The sequence below is a fragment of the Amblyomma mixtum genome, chromosome 10 (genome assembly GCF_055824585.1).
Source record: "Amblyomma mixtum isolate Tamu chromosome 10, ASM5582458v1, whole genome shotgun sequence".
Taxonomy (NCBI): domain Eukaryota; kingdom Metazoa; phylum Arthropoda; class Arachnida; order Ixodida; family Ixodidae; genus Amblyomma; species Amblyomma mixtum.
In genome coordinates this window covers 130,966,229-130,982,363 of record NC_143021.1, presented here as the reverse complement: position 1 = coordinate 130,982,363, position 16,135 = coordinate 130,966,229, and the positions used below count along the sequence as shown (strand labels likewise).

The window sequence follows — 16,135 nt, the reverse complement described above, 5'->3', positions numbered from 1 at the left end:
CCTCGCTTCGTTCTTCAGTTGTTGTAGAACGTTGTCGCCGAGCTGCATATTGAGCACGCTGCTTAGCCAGACGTTCATCCCGCTCTTCATGGTCTCTGTGGCACGCTGAAGCTTTCGCTTTTCGTTCAAATCAGCCCTGCTTCTAGGCGGCATCCCAACACCTGGCCGCCTCGTAAGTGCCCGGAGAGCGAGGCAAGCTCAGCTTTATACCGCTGCTGTAGCGTCACGTGGTCAGCTGCAGCGCCTTTGATGTGGAGCCTCCACCGCCCGGCCTACCGCGCGAGCCGGCAGCCCATCTCTCCTCTGCTGTGACGTCATGTTGTCACGTAGTGTCACGTGGTCACGCTAGACGTCACGTGGTCACGTGGTCAATGGTAGCTCCACCGCCGCGCTCGACGGCCTGTAGTGTAGCTCTAGTAATATGCTTCGCATAAAAACAAAACACCAATGCCTCCGCGTTCGCAATGCAAGGGGGTTGTCTAAATAACTGAAAAAAGCGTGCATGCATTCTTGCTCTTCCCGAGACACATACAAAGAAACGTGGACACATCAGTTTTATACAAACAAAAGTAATTTACAGGCTGCCGCCACTTCCGCGACACGGCCCCCCGCTTTCGGAATATTATCCGAGAATATTCCAGACCCACAGAAGTCGGCGAGCAGGCCTGTGCACAGATATACAGCGCGTGACATAACCAGTTATATAAAACTAGCACACAATTCAGGTCAGCGTGTACACATGCACCATAATACATGAATGAATTAATAGCGAAAATTAATAGCGCGCGACAAATCTACAGCCTGCTAAGAAAATCAGCACCGACATTGTCCTTGCCCTTTATATGCTCGACGGTGACCTGATATTCTTTGAGCAGCAAGCTCCAGAGCAGGACTCTGCTGTTTAGCTGTTTCGCTCTTTGGATGTAGCTCAGTGGTTGGTGGTCCGTCTGAACTAAGAACGGCACCCCATACAGGTAGGTGGAAAACTTCTGTATTCCCCAAACTAACGCTAAGCTCTCCCTCTCGATTGTGCTGTATGCTGCTTCCCTGGGGAGCAATTTTCTGCTCGCGTATGCCACCGGGTGAAGCGTTCCGTCATGCCGCTCCATTAGTACCGCGCCAAGGCTGGTATCAGAGGCATCCGTGCGCAGCACAAACTGTTTGGAGAAGTCTGGCAGCCGTAGTATCGGAGGGCTTGAGACCCGACGCTTGAGCTCTTCAAAGGCTTCCTGATGGGCCGGCGTCCACCTTACGACGTTCCTCTCTCCCTTTCTCGTCAGCTAGGTGAGGTGCTCGCTTATTCTTGAGTAGTCGGGTATGAAGTCGCGGTAATACCCCGACAAGCCAAGGAAAGCGCGTACCTGACGCTTTGTTCGAGGAGTTGGCGCCGCCTGTATCTTGTCGAGCGTTTTCCCGAGTGGTGTGAGCTCAACTCTGCCAATGCGGTGCACGAAGAACTAGATGCTTTCCATCCCAAGCTTTCCATCCCGAATTCGCATTTGCTTGGTCGTAATGTCAGGCCGGACATCTCGATTCTCTCAAACAGCTGTCTCAGCGAAGAAAGGTACTCCTCCCACGTAGCACTAGCCACGCGGACATCATCATAATAGTGCTGCACTCCGGGAATTGCCTCCACCACTCTTTGCATCAATCTTGAAAATACTGCCGGGGAAGTCTTTATGCCGAAGGGCATAAAACGGAATAGAAAGAGACCCGATGTCGTTAAAAACGCCGTCTTGGGCTTGGACTCCTCAGTCAATGGGATTTGCCAATATCCTTTGGCAAAGTCTACCTTTGAGAAGTATTTCTTCTCTTCAGCTATAGCGAAGACCGCGTCCGCTCTGGGCATTGGCTCCGAATCGGCAACCAGGTCGTCATTAAGGCGTCGGAAATCAATGCAAAGCCGGTTCGTGCCGTCAGGTTTCTTCACCAAGAGGACCGGTGAATTGTAGGGTGACTGGGACTTCTCGATTATTCCCAGTCGCTCCATCTGCTGCATCTCTCTTTCTACGGCTTCTCTCGTCGTAAACGGAAGTGGGTATTGTTTTATGAGGACCGGAGTTCGGGTAGTGAGCTCTAACCGGCACTCGGCCCAATCCGTCTTGCCCGGGACGTCGGAGAAGATGCCAGACTGTTCTGAAATCACTTCTCGGAGCTGTCTCCGTTGATCCGCCGTCAAATCATTGGAAAGCTTCACATCTCGCTCGCCCTCTGACTGTTCAAGCGCCGGAACAGGAATGGCTCCCTCGCTGTCCGATTCGGTGACGCCGCAGATCGCGTCGCACACGCGTTCTATTGGCTGGCTTTCCCGCTCTTCGTACTTTTTAAACAGGTTGGCGTGAAAAATCTTCCTCCCTCCGGCTGTCTCGATAACGTAGTCAGCCTCTCCTTTCTTCTCTTTGATCTCGAAGGGCCCCTTCCACTGAAGCAGCAGCTTGTTGTTGTCCGTAGGCAGCAAAATCAGGACCTTGTCTCCCGGATCAAACATCCTCGCTCTGGTTTTCCGGTTGTACAGTTTTGCGTAGCGCGCCCCGGCCTTTTCGAGCTCCTCGTGCGCTAGCTTGCACGTGTCTTCCAGTCGATTACGGAGGTCAAAGACGTGCTGGTATGTGGTCTTCGCCTCCTCGTCGAGGTGATGGTTTGTCGAGAGCTCCTTTAAAATGGCCAGTGGTCCCCTCACGTACCGCCCATACAAAAGCTCGAAGGGTGAAAAGCCCAAACTTGCCTGTGGGACTTCCCTGTATGCGAAGAGCAATGGCGCCAGATAGCGGTCCCAGTCTCGCGGCTTTTCGGCGCACATTCTCTTCAACATCAATTTCAGGCCGCCGTTGAATTTTTCGACCATCCCGTTCGCCATGGGGTGGTACGGCGTGGTGTGCAGCTGGCGTATGGAGACGTCTTCGCGTTCATATTAAACAACCTTTTGGTCGGCGTTCCTTCTATTGACTTCATGAGCGTATGGAGAGAAGTCGGGCCACCTCCTTCATCAATTCGGAAGTGAAATTGGTGCCCCGGTCGCTTAGGACTTTGTTAGGGACTCCAAATCGAGAAAACATTTCGACCAGTGCCTCAGCGACCCTCTCAGTTTCCACGCTCGGCAGCGCTACGGCCTCTGGGTACCGGGTTGCATAATCCATTAAGGTCAGGATGTACCGGTTGCGATGTTTGGAAGGGGGCTGGATGGGGCCCACAATGTCTATGGCCACTCTTTTGAATGGCGTTTCGAAGAGCGGCGTCCTCCCCTGCGGTACCCGGGCGACCCGGCCCTTCGGAATTGTCCTCTGGCAGATGTCACAGGAGGCGACAAATCGCTTCACGTCCGCGGTGATACCCAGCCAGAAAAAATCTTCCAAAATCCGGTCCTTCGTCTTTTGGGCGCCTAAATGTCCGGCCATTATTCCTTCGTGCGCAGTTTTCAGCACCGCCTCTCGATGACACTTTGGAACGACGAGCTGCCGCACGATCCGCCCAGTTTTCTCGGTGTAGATTCGGTACAGTACTTCATCCTCTTTCTGGAATACTATTTTGCCTTCCGAATCCCTACACGTCAGTTTCTTGCCAATTTGGGAGAAGCAGTGCTTGAGCGACTGGTCCTCTGCTTGCTCCTCTGCATAACTCTTCCTGGGTGGCTCCACTGCGACGCCGGGGGTTTTAAGCGCTTGGAACTTCTTGTTTTGCTCCTTTGCTTTCGCTCTTGTTACAACCGCTGCAACTTCATCTTCAGCGAGCTCGTTGCTGACCGGTTGTTCAACCAATTCCTCCGGGTCATCTGGAGCTCTGGCGCCTTCTATGTTTCCGAGAATTAAGTCATACAGCGGCTCCTCCATCCAGAGCACCGATATAATCCCAGAAAAATACGGGGTGTCGATGTGAACCCGCGCCTCAGGCAGCATCTTAGCTGTTCCATCCACTAGATAAACTGGCCTCTTCTCTCCTGTGAGCTGGTCGTCGTTGATGAGCTCTCGTCTCACGATCGCCGTATTGCATACGGTATCCCGCAGTACCGATATGCTCTTGCCTCCCAACGTTCCAGCCACCACCGGCAGTCCTTCAACGAGGAATTTCGGTCGCGTCTGCATGACCGCGTTCACAACGGGAATTTTATCCCCATTTTTGAGCTCCAGGTAGCCATCGCGAATGCTCTCCTCATTAACGTTCTTGGCGGGTGAGTAGACGCACGATGCCTGTGGCCTATCCTTTACCGCTGAGCGGCACGCATACGCCTTGTGTCCCTTTCGCCCGCACTTGAAACAGGTGACGTCATGACTGTTACTGATGTGGGTACGGTACTGTGAAGCCTGATGCCCAATGCGGTTGCACAGGTAACAGCGAGGCGGGGCTCGTTGATTGATTCTCTTTTCTTCACTTTCAGGCCTCCCGGCATCGTCTCGGCTGTCTTTCTTCAGTTTGGAGAGATTCACGCTTCCTTGTGCTTCTAAAAACTGAACAGCTAGGTCCAACATCTCTCCTAGCGATTTTGCTTTCCTCTCCTTCAGGCAATTGCCATGTTGGAATGAGAGCCTTGTAGGAATCTTTCCTTAATGAGGAGCTCTCTGAGTTCTTGAAACTCTGTCTTGATGCCTGAAAGCTCGATCCAGTGGTCAAAATAGTGGCTGAGAGACGTTGAGAACTGAGCTGCAGTTTCGCCATCCGCCGGTTTTCCTGTATTGAATTTCTCTCGGAATGCTTCCGCGGTGAACCGAAATCTCTTCAAAAGGGCGGTTTTCACCTTTGTATAATCCGCTGCATCACCCGGCGGCGAACGCCCATAAACGCTAAGCGCTTCCCCACTCAGACATGTAGCTAGCGCTGTCGACCACTGGCTCTCCGGCCACTTCTGGCTCTTTGCATAGCTTTCAAATCGTCTGATATAAGCATCTAAATCATCTTTCCGGTCGTCGAATGGGATCAAGAGTTTACTTGTGTTCAACTTCAAATAACCTTTGTCCTGGCTCCCTTCTTTCTCTATAGTCTCTTTCTCTAGTCGCTGACACTCTATTTTTAAACGCATAATCTCTATCTGACGTTCGTCAGCCGCCTTCGCGGCCGCGCGCTCCTACTCCGCTCTCTCGGGCAAACGCCCGCTCTTCGCGCTGCTTATCTTCGACCCATTTTCGCCCTTCGCGCAGCTTATCTTCGACCCATTTTCTGAGCTCAGTGCTTGTCAGCCCCAATTGGCTACCCATAGCTCTCAACCTTTCCAAATCCATGCTTCTATCTCCAAGCACACTTTCAATAACACAGCTACAAGCTCAGCACAAAGCAAATCCTGTTGATACACGACACCTCTCTAAAGTCGGCACAGTTCAACACCTCAACAAGTCTCCCTCTCGGTTCACCACGTTCTCTTCGCATCAAACGTCCTATCGCGGACGCCAGTTAATTGTCGCGGGTTCGGTGACTACGCGACGTCATCACCGAGTCTGGACAATGAGGGGGTGGCCGTTTGATGCCCGGCTTAGCCGGTAAGCAAACGTAGTGACTGAGACCGAGGCGTGTTAAGAGGTAACAACAACAAAACAACGTTTATAGCTTCGATTGAACAATGCGGCAGCTTTCACAGGCACGTACGTAATTTATATTCCATAAAACAATTGCGGAAAGCACATATCAGTAAACACACTGAATTAAGTTATACATTGAATATTTCTGCACAGTTCAGAATACAAGTGAGAGGCCAATTAGATACATTCGATCAAAAGTCGGAAGGTGAACAAACATACAGTCAACCGGGAAGCGCGGCTGCAGTCCATCCACAAACACTCAGTCAGTGCGGCCACCGAAGGCGACGTCCGTCCAGGGCAGCTTGCGGTTTCGAGGATGCGGTGCGGCGGCTCGGAGACCCGGGAGTTCGCGGCGGCAGCGTTTCCACCGACGAGCGGACTGAAGTTCGCTTCCATACGGCCCCCTTTTAAAGCCCTCGGGCGCTAGCGAGTGCGCACTTGCGGCGCCACAGCGTCGGCGTCGAAAAAACAAAATACCAAAAAGCGCAACAAGAGCACGTAGGCACCTACGCTTTGACTCTGCATGGCCGCCATCTTCCAGGAGGAAAAAATTAACGCACAACTAAAAAGAGGCCCTAGGCTTCGACTTTCGATTCGGTGACCTTGGAAACGCAAAGAAGTAAAACACAACCAAAAAGCCAGTCACGTAGGCCGCAACTTCTTTCCTGCTAATTGTCAGCTCAAGACTTAGGCAGATCGGGGCCGACTTTGAGCCGCCTCCGCTTTCGCAATGCCAGGAGTTGTCTGAATAACTGAAAAAAGCGTGCATGCATTCTTGCTCTTCCCGAAACACATACAAAGAAACGCGGACGCATACGTTGTATACAAACAAAAGTAATTTACAGGCTGCCGCCACTTCTGTGACAGTAGCTGGGCCGCGGGAGTCTGAGCTGAGTGCTGGTCATCTCAGAGCAGCCGCCAATATAGACTTACCGCCGTAACATCCCGGTATAATCTTTTGGTGGAGGTGCCGGGAGTTCGAGCCGACATGCCGATGACCCGACCAGCCGACGAGACGACGTTCCGAACCATCGAGCTGACTACCGACCCGGCCCCTCCGTCTGCGCCTGCCACGCCAACTGTCGTTGTAGCCCACCCTCGCGACCCGGGTACATTCTGCGGTACAGATGTCGTGGACGTTGAGGACTGGCTCTCCCTTTATGAGTGTGTTAGCCAGCACAACAGGTGGGACGCCACGCTGATGCTGGCCAATGTGATATTTTATCTTGCCGGCACCGCAAGCGTCTGGTTCAAAACCCACGAAGAAGAGATTGCCATGTGGGATGTCTGCAAGCAGAAGCTCCGCGACCTGTTTGAGAAACCAGTTGGCCGTCAGCTTGCTGCCAAAAAAGAACTTGCAGCTCGCGCCCAAACGGCCACTGAATCATATATTACATACATCCAAGACGTCTTGGCACTGTGCCGAAAGGTCGATCCCGACATGACCGAAGACGATAAGGTAGGCCACATTCTTAAAGGCATTGCCGACGATGCCTTCCACCTTCTATGCCGGGACTGCTCTACGGGTGACTCCGTTCTGCTGGTGTGTCGATGCTTCTGGCAGGCCAAGCACCGGCGCATTGCACACCCCTTTGACCGCCTGCCTAACACAGCTGCAAGTTCCACGTGCTAGGATCTGCCGACACTGAGGCAGCCTTCAAACACAGACAACGTGACTCGCATCGTGCGCCATGAACTGGAGGCCCTGGCTCCTGTTACGACAAACGCGCCCTTGTCGGGCAACACCCTGGCCACAATATCCCTTATTCAAGCTGTCGTCCGTCAGGAGGTCGCCAACTGGGACATGCCCTCCAGCCATCGTCCCGTGGAACCTCAGAGTGCGAGCCCCATGTCTCCCGTGGTTGCTACCGCTACGGTCCGCAACACCTTCGCCCCAAGTTACCCAAGATATCGCAATCCAGATTAGTGGCGTACCCCTGATGACAGGCCGATCTGCTTCATGTGCTCGCGCGTAGGCCACATCTCTCGCCACTGCGGCAGCCGTTGGTCCGCACCTCCCCGACCTTTGCCCTACGTCGACAGCCGTTATGACTATGGACCCCGTCGCTTCACGCCTCGGAATGACCCACCCAGCGCCGAGTCCCCACCGCCTCCTCGTGGAACCAGCCGCTCTCCCTCCCCGACAGCCCACCGTTTCCGCTCACCTCTTCCGCACTGCAGTTACTCACCGTCCTCTGCCGGCCGCTTGGCGGGAAACTAGCTAGTGCAGCTCCGGAGGTGATGCTGCATTCGTGCCCCGACCTGAAAATTCTCTACTGACCCAGCCTTCGCCCTGTAATCTGCTCGATGTTTTTGTGGACGGTGTTCCTGTTTCTGCCCTCATTGATACCGGTGCCCAAGTCTCGGTTCTCAGCTCATCCTTTTGCCGTCACCTCAAAAAAGTCCAGACCCCTGCCGCTTCGCCCACCGTTCGCGTTGCCGATGGCAGCACTGCTGCCGTCACTGGCCTGTGCACTGCCCGCGTCACTCTTGCCGATCATCATATCCCAGTTTTGTTCACCATCCTCGAACACTGCCCTCACAATGTGATCCTTGGTCTAGACTTTCTAACCGCTCACTGTACCCTTATCGACTGCTCCAGCGGCCTTCTAAGATTGGACCTGCCTCTCAGCTCAGCCGACCCACCCTCAAGCTCCACGCCCCGCCTTCGCTCCACCGAGTACGCTCGCCTGCCCCCCGACTTTGCCGTTTATCGGCTTATGTCACCACTTCCTGCGGTTCCTGATGGGGACTATCTTGCCTGCCCACTCGCCGATGTCGTTCTCTCCCGCAATGTTGTTCTTCCGCACCTCATCGTGAGCGTTACCAAGAATAGCACCTACCCTCCTGTCCTCAACTTCATCTTGTCACCACAAGTTCTACCTGCAGGCATATCGCTTGCTACTTTGTCTTCTCTCACCGACTGTACCGTCACTGCTCTCTCACCTGGACCGCCTTCTACTGTCTCTGAAGCACCCGACATCCCGGCCAACGTCCCGCAATCCATTTCTGCGGTGATTGCTTCTGACCTGAGCCCCGAGCATGCACAGGATCTTCACAACCTTTTGGTGTCCTACACAGACATTTTTGACTTCGCTTCTGCTCCTCTGGGCCAAACATAGGTAGTGACTCACCGCATTGACATCGGCGATGCAAGACCTATACACCGGAGGCCTTATCGTGTGTCGCTACCAGAGCGCCAGGTCATCCAGCGGGAGGTCGACAAGATGTTGGCCAACGATATCATCGAGCCTTCCAACAGCCCTTGGGCATCTCCTGTCGTGCTCGTGAAAAAGAAAGACCAAAGTTGGCCGTTTTGCGTCGACTATCGTCATCTCAACAAGGTCACGAAGAAAGACTTCTATCCCCTTCCGCGCATAGATGATGCCCTGGACTGTTTACATGGCGCCCGCTACTTGTCTTCCATCGACCTTCGTAGCGGGTATTGACAAATCTCTGTTGACGCAAGAGACCGCGAGAAAACAGCTTTCGTCATTCCTGACGGCCTTTACCAATTTAAGGTCATGCCCTTCGGCCTTTGTAACGCCCCTGCCACATTTGAACGGATGATGGACTCGTTACTCCGGGGCTTCAACTGGACGACCTGTCTTTGTTACTTAGATGATGTAATTGTTTTCTCGCCCTCTTTTGAAACCCCTGCTTCGCCTTTCGTCCATCTTGGCACTTTTCCGCCGCGCAGGTCAACTCAACTAAAAAAAATGTACTTTCGGCCGCCGCGAAATTAAAGTCCTCGGTCATTTGGTGAATGCGAGTGGCATACAACCTGACCCTGATAAAGTTCGTGCCGTCAGTGCTTTTCCCTGTCCGCGCTCGCCCAGCTCTGTCCGCAGCTTCATCGGTCTCTGTTCCTACTTTCGCCGGTTTGTCCCGAACTTCGCAGCCGTCGCTCGCCCTCTCACGAATCTGTTGCACAAAGGCGTTCCTTTTTCGTGGGGACCAGAGCAGGCTACTGCAATCTCCAACGTTATCGCCGTCCTCACCTACCCTCCTGTATTGGCCCATTTCAACCCGTTTGCCCCGACTGAACTTCGCACCGATGCAAGTGGTCACGGAATTGGCGCCATCCTTGCTCAGCGACAACGCTACCAGCACTGCCTGATTGGGTACGCCAGCCGTCTTCTTTCTTCCGCAGAGAAGAATTACTCCATCACAGAACGCGAGTGCCTGGCTCTTGTTTGGGCCATTGGAAAATTCCGCACATACTTGTTCGGCCGCCCATTCACTGTTAAAACCGACCACCACGCCCTGTGTTGGCTCTCCTCTCTCAAGGACCCTACTGGCCGTCTTGGCCGGTGGGCATTGCGACTGCAAGAATACACCTTTTCCGTGGTTCACAAGTCCGGTCGCCTCCATCAAGATGCAGACTGCCTTTCACGCTATCCCGTGGATCGCCCTTCTTCTACAGACTAAGTCGGATGCCTGTGTCCTCTCCATGTCCGACCTCTCCCACATTGCCGACGAACAGCGCTTGGATCCCACCCTCACCTCTCTCATCGACCGCCTCAGCACCGACCGGCGCGACACTTCTCTGGCCCGGTTTTTGCTGGACGGGAACACGCTGTACCGCCGCAACATGCGACCTGATGGCGCTGAGCACTTGCTAGTTGTTCCCCGACACCCACGCTCCACTATCCTCGAACAACTGCATGACGCACCTACGGCTGGTCATCTTGGTGTCTCCCGTACGTACGACCGCGTGCGCCGGCGTTTCTTCTGGCCTGGTCTGTGCCACTCCGTCCAATGCTACGTGGTTGCTTGCGACCTCTAATCAGCGCCGAAAGAAGCCCGCTGTCCTGCCGTCCGGACACCTGCAGCCAATTCCCATCCCGACCGACCCGTTTTATCGTGTTGGGCTAGATTTACTTGGGCCCTTCCCGGCGGCCTCTTCGGGGAAGTGGATTGCCGTCGACACCGATTATGCCACGCGGTACGTGATCACTCGCGCCATTCCAAGCAGCTGCGCCACTGACGTCGCTGACTTCCTTCTGCACGACGTTATATTACACCATGGCGCTCCCCGTCAACTCCTTCCCGACCGCAGCCGCTGCTTCCTCTCCCGAGTTGTTGACGAAATCCTTCGTTCGTGCTCCGTTCGTCACAAGTTCACCACGGCTTATCATCCTCAGACGAACGGCCTTACGGAGCGTCTCAAGCGCACGCTGACAGACATGCTCGCCATGTACAGTCTTTGTCAAAAGTAACCAGGCTGCATGTTTTGCTTCTCAGTCGTATATTAAAGCTATTATGCCAGCCCCCAAGCTCTAAATCTCTGTATGGTAAGAAGAACCCCTCTTCTCAACTTCAAAGCACTTTTTGATCTTTAGGGAAGCGTGAGAAGCAAACGAGTGAGAAGCAAACCCTGCAGCCTGGTTACTTTTGACAAAAACTGTACGTATCCGACGACCACCGGGACTGGGACATCAGCTTGCCTTTTGTCACCTTCACCTACAACTCTTCGCGCCATGATACCGCTGGTTACTCGCCCTTCTATCTTCTCTTTGGACGAGACCCCTTACTGCCCTTCGACACTCTGCTACCCACAGCCGGCCCTGTCACTACATATGCGCGTGACGCTATCGTCCGAGCAGACGCTGCCCGCCAGGTTGCTCGTCACAAGCTCTCCGCCTCCCAAGAGGCTCAAAAACACCGCTACGATGGCCTGCACCGTGATGTGCGCTACCCTGCCGGATCTCTCATCTTGCTGTGGCTCCATCCCGTCGTGTAGGGTTATGTGAAAAACTTCGGCCGCGCTACACAGGTCCTTATCGTGTATTACGGGCAGTGACCGACGTAACGTATGAAATCACGCCGCTGCACCCAAAGTCGACGTCCGCTCCTCTGACATCCGAAGTCGTTCATGTGGCTCACCTCAAGCCCTATCACCCACCCTCGATATCGCACACCTAACACGCACCGGGTCGTTGCCTTCAGCCGAGGGGGATTGTGTTACCGGTGAACTGGTTAGTGAATAAGTGACCGAATCGTGAACGAAGAAGTGGCGGTGCGCTGGACGACGACGACGGTGACAGCGGGTAGCTGGGCCGTGGGAGTCTGAGCTGAGTGCTGGCCATCTCAGAGCAGCCGCCGTAGTATCCCCGTAACAATATGTATGCGTGAAGGGGTTTAAAAATTAATGTATCGTTAACTAGTGTTTTCATGCGAGCATTCGTAAATATAAAGAAAACTGAGTGGAGAGCTTCTCCGCTCATACCCGAGACCATCAGAAAGTAAAAACATTCACAGTTTGCTAACAAGGTTAATACCACGAAAATCGCGCGAGGTCCCGTTCATGGGAGTTACCCATGCAAGTCTGGCAGCGTGGTAAGAGTGTTCGAATGATAAAAACCTCGTGCTGCATACTTTTGCGCTGTGCTCATGCAATTAAATTGGCGGCTTTTATATGCCGGACTCTCACTCTACTGTTCGCCCTGCCTACGTGATGTATAACTTCCCATTCCCCACTCCCCAACCCCGTTTCATCCCGGCCCCTCGGCCGCTCTTTTTGTATGGCTGGAGCAACGAATGAAGCTGATGCTTTGATTTATTTTCGGCGAAGGAAGGGTATTAATACCTAATTCAGGAGTACTTTTCTGCATCTTGTCAAGTTGGATTACAGTATGCACAGCTAACCCTCAAGGCTGATTTAAATCTTCGTTGCTCTATGAGGCAACGAGGTTGTAGAAGTATCAAACGTTGTTTCCCTGTCTGAATAATATAATTGTTAGTCCCACAGCCACTTTGTAGTTGCAACTGCCGATCTATTTCATGTTTCCATGCCGCCAACTCTGAACATCCGGTGCGATAGCTGAACCGAGGCGAGCACGGTGCGACGGGACCAGGCTAGCGCGAGTCATATGAAGTCACGCACGCCTCCCGCCTGGGCGAGCAGCAACTGGTGCGCGCTCACAAAACCTACAAAATAACTTCATTGGCACAGAAGTACATTAAAATAAATACTGAAATTTTTGGCGATCACACCTTCATAATCCAGCTTCGTCGATTTTACATAAAGTCGCAGTTTAATGCAGTATCTCTTTAAAGGCAAGCCACAGGCAAGAATTAAAAATGCTATAGAACGCCTCTCCAAGATTAGCCTGACTGCTGCGGCACCACAGATTGCTGATGGAGGCAAACGAGAGAAAGATGGAGGCCAACATGCTCATGATCACCAGCTCAGCTCTCTGTATGCGTCAATGATCGGTGATGTGCATGCAGGTTACCAGCGGCGATTTGAGACTGCGTAATTATAGTTACTGCTCAGGTTAAGCCACATACGATTTGTCGGTGACTGCTGTATTCATTTATACAGATGTTTGCATGGTATGTGGTGTTTAACATCTCGAAGCTGCGCATGTTCAATGAGACGCCATAGTGGTAGGCTCTGTATTCGTTTAGACCACCAAGGGTTTTTAAGGCGCACTGACATCTCATCCTTGTACTTCGCCTGCACCGAAATGCATCCCGCATGGCTGCGTTTTGACCTCGCGTTCTGAGACTCGGAACCTGAACTCTGTACTCCCTTGCGCCATCGCGGCGGGTATACATATACTCAGAGTCTTAGTGGAATGGTGCCTCTTCGTTATTTACTCTATTTGCGTTGGATATACCTCCTAACAAAGTCTGGAGATGGGGAGAGCGCATAGAGCGATCATAGGTGCAGAGGTATGCGTTGCTCTGGTGAACACCGCATACTCTTGATGGCAATACACGTTGCCGCCATTCCTCCGTCCCTCGTGCAGGCAAGACGTCCTGTATGAGCCGTGGTACTTCGACGGCAAGAAGTGTGTCGCGTGGGGCTTTCCGCAAGGCACCTGCCTCTCGGCTGGCCACCGGGGCGTGTTCCACAGCTGGGACGAGTGCCACAGGCAATTCGGGCTGTATCCGGGCCCGGAGTGCGACGAGGCACCCCCGCCCGCCGAGACGTGCTCGCCGCGACAGCTGAGGCACCCGTACTTCGCAGACATGCAGTCCCACGGCGGTGCCCGCTGCGTCAACGGGTCCCAGCGAACGCTCCAGTCGCAGCGTTGCCTCATCGGCTCCAACCAGTTCTCCTCGATGTCGGCTAGCCGCAGGGCCTGCGTCAGGATCTAGGGGCCCGCCCCCAGGCGGCGGTCGCCCTAGCTCATCGTGCAAGCGGTGCCGCACAGTGTGCCTACATAAGTACGACGATAGTACATTTACAACAATAGTAAATTTATAACGCAGGTCACAGAGAAACACGGCACCTTCCTAAAGAGCGCACTAACTACGGTGAACAAATGTTACGCCGTAGACTGCCATCTTTGTTAAACTCATTAGAAACTCAATAACCACCTACCTCTCCTTTTAATGGTCTCATTGTGGATTCCTTTTTTTGTTTTGTTTGCTTTGCTGTAGTATACATTGACGCCATGAATGCCTAACCAATTTTCTTTGCTTGTAGGTTGGTTGGTCGGTTTATGGGGTGTAACGTCCCAAAGCGACTAAGGCTATGAGAGACGCCGTAGTGGAGGGCTCCGGAATTGCTTGTAAGCAATTTTTTATACAAGTGAATTTCAAAGCTGTTTTATTTTGTATCATTTTATACTATACGCTTTCTGTAATTTAATTCCTTGCAGCATTCTATCGTTGATTTTTTTACCCGTATGTGTTTCTGTAATAGAATGTTCACCAATTCTTTTTTTCCATTCCTGTATCTTAGTGTTTACTTTATTGTTCATAGAGCCATTTCTGTAGGGGGCACAGATACCATCCAGCCGAATTCATTTGGCTTTCTGTCTGAACACTCGTGATCTGTACATGTATAGATTCAAATAAACTTGAATTGAAAAATTTTTGCATCATATCAGGAGAGCCGTGTTATGCGTTATACGGAAAAGCTATTCTGAAAAGAAAAGACAACGATGGGACGCGAGTTTTACGGGTCGTCGATTTCGTCTGCTGCCTCAGTGGTTGTTCCGAGCGGTGCGGGGGCGCAACTGGCGCTGCCCAATTTTGAAGAGAGATTTCACGAACACCGCATTGCTTTGGGTCCGGGAAATCACTGTTTTCAATACACGAAAAATAATAGTGATTAGCGAAAAGGAACGCGACTAAATGATTTTCATCTTCACTAGAAGTAGCCAGTAGATGAGTAAAAGAAGCGAAAAAGAGACATTAAAACAGTCGCATATGATGGCCAATTGTAATTATGGTTTCGGGAATATGAGGAGGCACAGCAATATACTTGCAAAATAATCAGTGGTCATAATCTAATACTTTTCACGTAGGTATGCAAAAACAAATTTATTTATTGGTCACGCTGCGCGAATGGAAAGTGGCGCCCTAGTAATAAACTGCTGCTGCACACTATTTTTTAAGTGGTGCCCGCCGCACTGAATCGAATGCGCGATCGCGATAGGTTAGCGAAGTCTCGCCTGGCGAATAGTTCACGTCTTTATAGTTTTGCGCTATCAGACTTTCGTCAGTATATGTACAGTCGCGGGTAAAAAAGATTAGCACACATGACGGAACTCCAGAGCGCCGGAATGACAACGTGCGGCGCTGCGGGTGGCGAAGAGGCTTGCAACGAGAGTGCCGGGCCCGTTCCCATTCTACAGTATTAGCGGGGTTCAGCGGGCTGCCACGGACCAGCAAAATTACTGGCTAAAAGCAGCGCTATCATCCATTCTTCCCGCGAGTTCCTTTTGACAGACCATCGCGGACATACAAAAAAAAACAGTAAGAAAAAGAAGCCATCTTTGCTCATGATAACCAAGCCAAAATAAATGCCGCCTGCACAGTCACGTAGGGACGGCACTTCAACGCTCGGGCGGTGCACGCTTGATAAAGCTTACTTCCTGCCTTCCCCCCTAGGCTGCAGACATGGAAATGGCCCGCTAGGCAGGTCCGCGAACCGCAGCGCCGCTAGGTGAGATATTCCAATTCTGCTCGCCAGTGATCTGTGCTAATATTTTTTGCTCGCGACTGTACAACTGGCGCAAGCCACTTCTGTGGCCCCTTGTAAAGAAAGCAAAGCCATTGTTATATGCGTGAAGCTATGCGTCTGACGCGAAGTTATCTTTGTGCAGAAGAATCGCAGACTAACATTACATGCAGACGCACAGAATTTGTAAAAAAAAATATTTAGAAAAGGAAGACGAGCAGTCCTTATAAAAATCACTGCATGGTGTACTGAACCTTGTCGGAGGGAGGGAGTGGAATTTTTATAGCCGGAAACCTTAGTGGCACGCCTGATTAGTGCCTACCATCTCGCCTGTCTCCAGCAGATCAGAAAGCACTGCTTTCGCCGTAAAATGCCATCAAGAGAACCATCTACTGAATTCTCTGCAGTGAAGGGCGAACTCGGAGCATCGACGAAATAAGGGGCTGGTTCCCGGATAACAAAAAAAATTGTTAATGAAAACAGTGTGTTTGAATGACCTGCCTGAAATGACTGTCCTTGTGCGACACCCTTCTTTCATACATTTGCTTGGACCCCCTCACATTCAATTTGCGGATGAATATGCGCAAAAAGCCTCTTTCCCAAGATAACTTTTTTTTCTTACACGGTTTACAATCCTTGCGTTGAGAAACATTTTATCATCTTCTCTACCTTGTGCAGGACATGAGAAACTGGTTGCGATTTCTAC

General features: G+C 52.1%; 1 protein-coding gene across 1 annotated transcript; it reads left to right on the top strand.

Moving 5' to 3' along the window:
* The first annotated feature begins 12,883 nt into the window (after positions 1–12,883).
* On the top strand, positions 12,884–13,616 carry LOC149326955 (uncharacterized). The gene is made up of 2 exons (XM_089564736.1): positions 12,884–12,975; positions 13,262–13,616. Exons 1-2 carry the CDS (start codon positions 12,884–12,886, stop codon positions 13,614–13,616), a joined length of 447 nt encoding a protein of 148 aa, XP_089420862.1.
* The last annotated feature ends 2,519 nt before the right edge of the window (positions 13,617–16,135 follow it).